Below are 1,515 nucleotides of genomic sequence, written 5' to 3' on the forward strand. Positions count from 1 at the left end.
GTTAGAGCTCGGATTCAAAGCTATGATATGCAACAATCTTAAATAATTCCACAAAAGTGTAAGCATTAACCAGAGAGAAATTTTTTTTTTTCATTTTGAAATAACATAATGAACCGTAAATTAAATAAGATTGAACTCATAATTTCCAAATAGTAATATAGGGTAACCAACTCGTGGCTCGACTCACAATTTTTTAAAAAACAAAAGTCCCCAGCGGGGTAGCCAATATGTCGACGCCTTGGATGACAACAGGCGGTGTCTGGCAGGTCATTATGGCAGCAGCGATAGCTGAAAGGTCATTAGGGTTAAGCTAGATTTAGGATAGGGTTAGGTAATGGGCCAGGTTTGGATCTATTTGGGCCCGAGTTTGAGTTTTATTTGGGCCTAGTTTAGGGTTCAATTTGGGTCTATTTTTTTGGTTTTGGGGTTTGATTTGGTTGGGGCCCAGAGAGAAAAATGGTGATTACAAAAGTCTGCTGCTTCTTATGCTCTTGGCAATATAGCTGTCGGAATCTTTCCAAGTATTACCTTTCATCTTGGACCAGATTGATAATAAGCAGAAGAAACAATACCTGTTGCTTCATTCTCTTAAGGAGGTATGTTTTCTTGAAGTGGCACTGAATCCTAACTGGATATTTTTGTCTTATGCAGCATCTATATTAATGTTAAAATTTACTTCTTGCAGGTTATAGTAAGGCAATCTGTAGATAAAGCAGAGTTTCAGGATTCAAGTGTTGAGAAAATTCTCAAATTACTTTTTAACCACTGTGAAAGTGAGGAAGAGGGGGTCAGAAATGTGGTGGCTGAATGCCTTGGTAAAATTGCACTCATTGAACCAGTAAAACTCATTCCAGCACTTAAGGTATTTTCACAACACTACTCCATTGCCCTTACTTCTGCTGAGCTTTTGGCATTTGAGTGTAATGTAATAGCACATTTGTTATTTTTAAAATTTGAATTTCTTATAGTTGAGAACCACCAGTTCAGCGGCTTTAACTAGGGCAACAGTTGTCATTGCCATAAAATATTCTATTGTTGAGTGGTCGGAGAAGATAGATGTGATTATTTATCCTGAGATTGCTTCATTCCTTATGCTTATCAAGGATCAAGATCGGGTGAGTACCCTTCTTCTGATCACATACCCCAACAAAAAGAAAAAAGAAAAACTTTTATGTGGTTTCTTATATATCTAAGCCTTATTATTGTTTATCTGAAATCATCGATGCAGCATGTTAGGCGTGCAGCTGTGTTGGCTTTATGTACTTTTGCTCACAATAAGCCTAACTTAATTAAGGGACTTCTTCTTGAATTATTGCCACTTCTCTATGATCAAACAATTGTTAAGGTAACTCAGTTTTGCTTTATGTTGATTGTGCTGATGATTTGCTGCTAATTAGGTTTCTAAATTCATTCTTAGTTAACTAAAAGATTTTCACGCGACACTGCTGTGATTTTCTTAATCTATTAGCATTTTCCATTATATAAAAAAATATTATAGGAGGGGTATGGTAACTT

At 36.1% G+C, this 1,515-nt stretch overlaps 1 protein-coding gene across 1 annotated transcript; it reads left to right on the top strand.

Annotated features, from left to right (window-relative positions):
• Window positions 1–227: 227 nt before the first annotated feature.
• On the top strand, window positions 228–1,193 carry LOC120175734 (cullin-associated NEDD8-dissociated protein 1-like). The gene is made up of 4 exons (XM_039182294.1): window positions 228–266; window positions 504–596; window positions 686–862; window positions 969–1,193. The coding sequence occupies exons 1-4, from the start codon at window positions 228–230 to the stop codon at window positions 1,191–1,193; spliced, it is 534 nt and encodes a 177-aa protein (XP_039038225.1).
• The last annotated feature ends 322 nt before the right edge of the window (window positions 1,194–1,515 follow it).

The sequence above is a fragment of the Hibiscus syriacus genome, unplaced genomic scaffold, assembly GCF_006381635.1.
Source record: "Hibiscus syriacus cultivar Baekdansim isolate YM2019G1 unplaced genomic scaffold, ASM638163v2 tig00112215_pilon, whole genome shotgun sequence".
NCBI lineage: Eukaryota > Viridiplantae > Streptophyta > Magnoliopsida > Malvales > Malvaceae > Hibiscus > Hibiscus syriacus.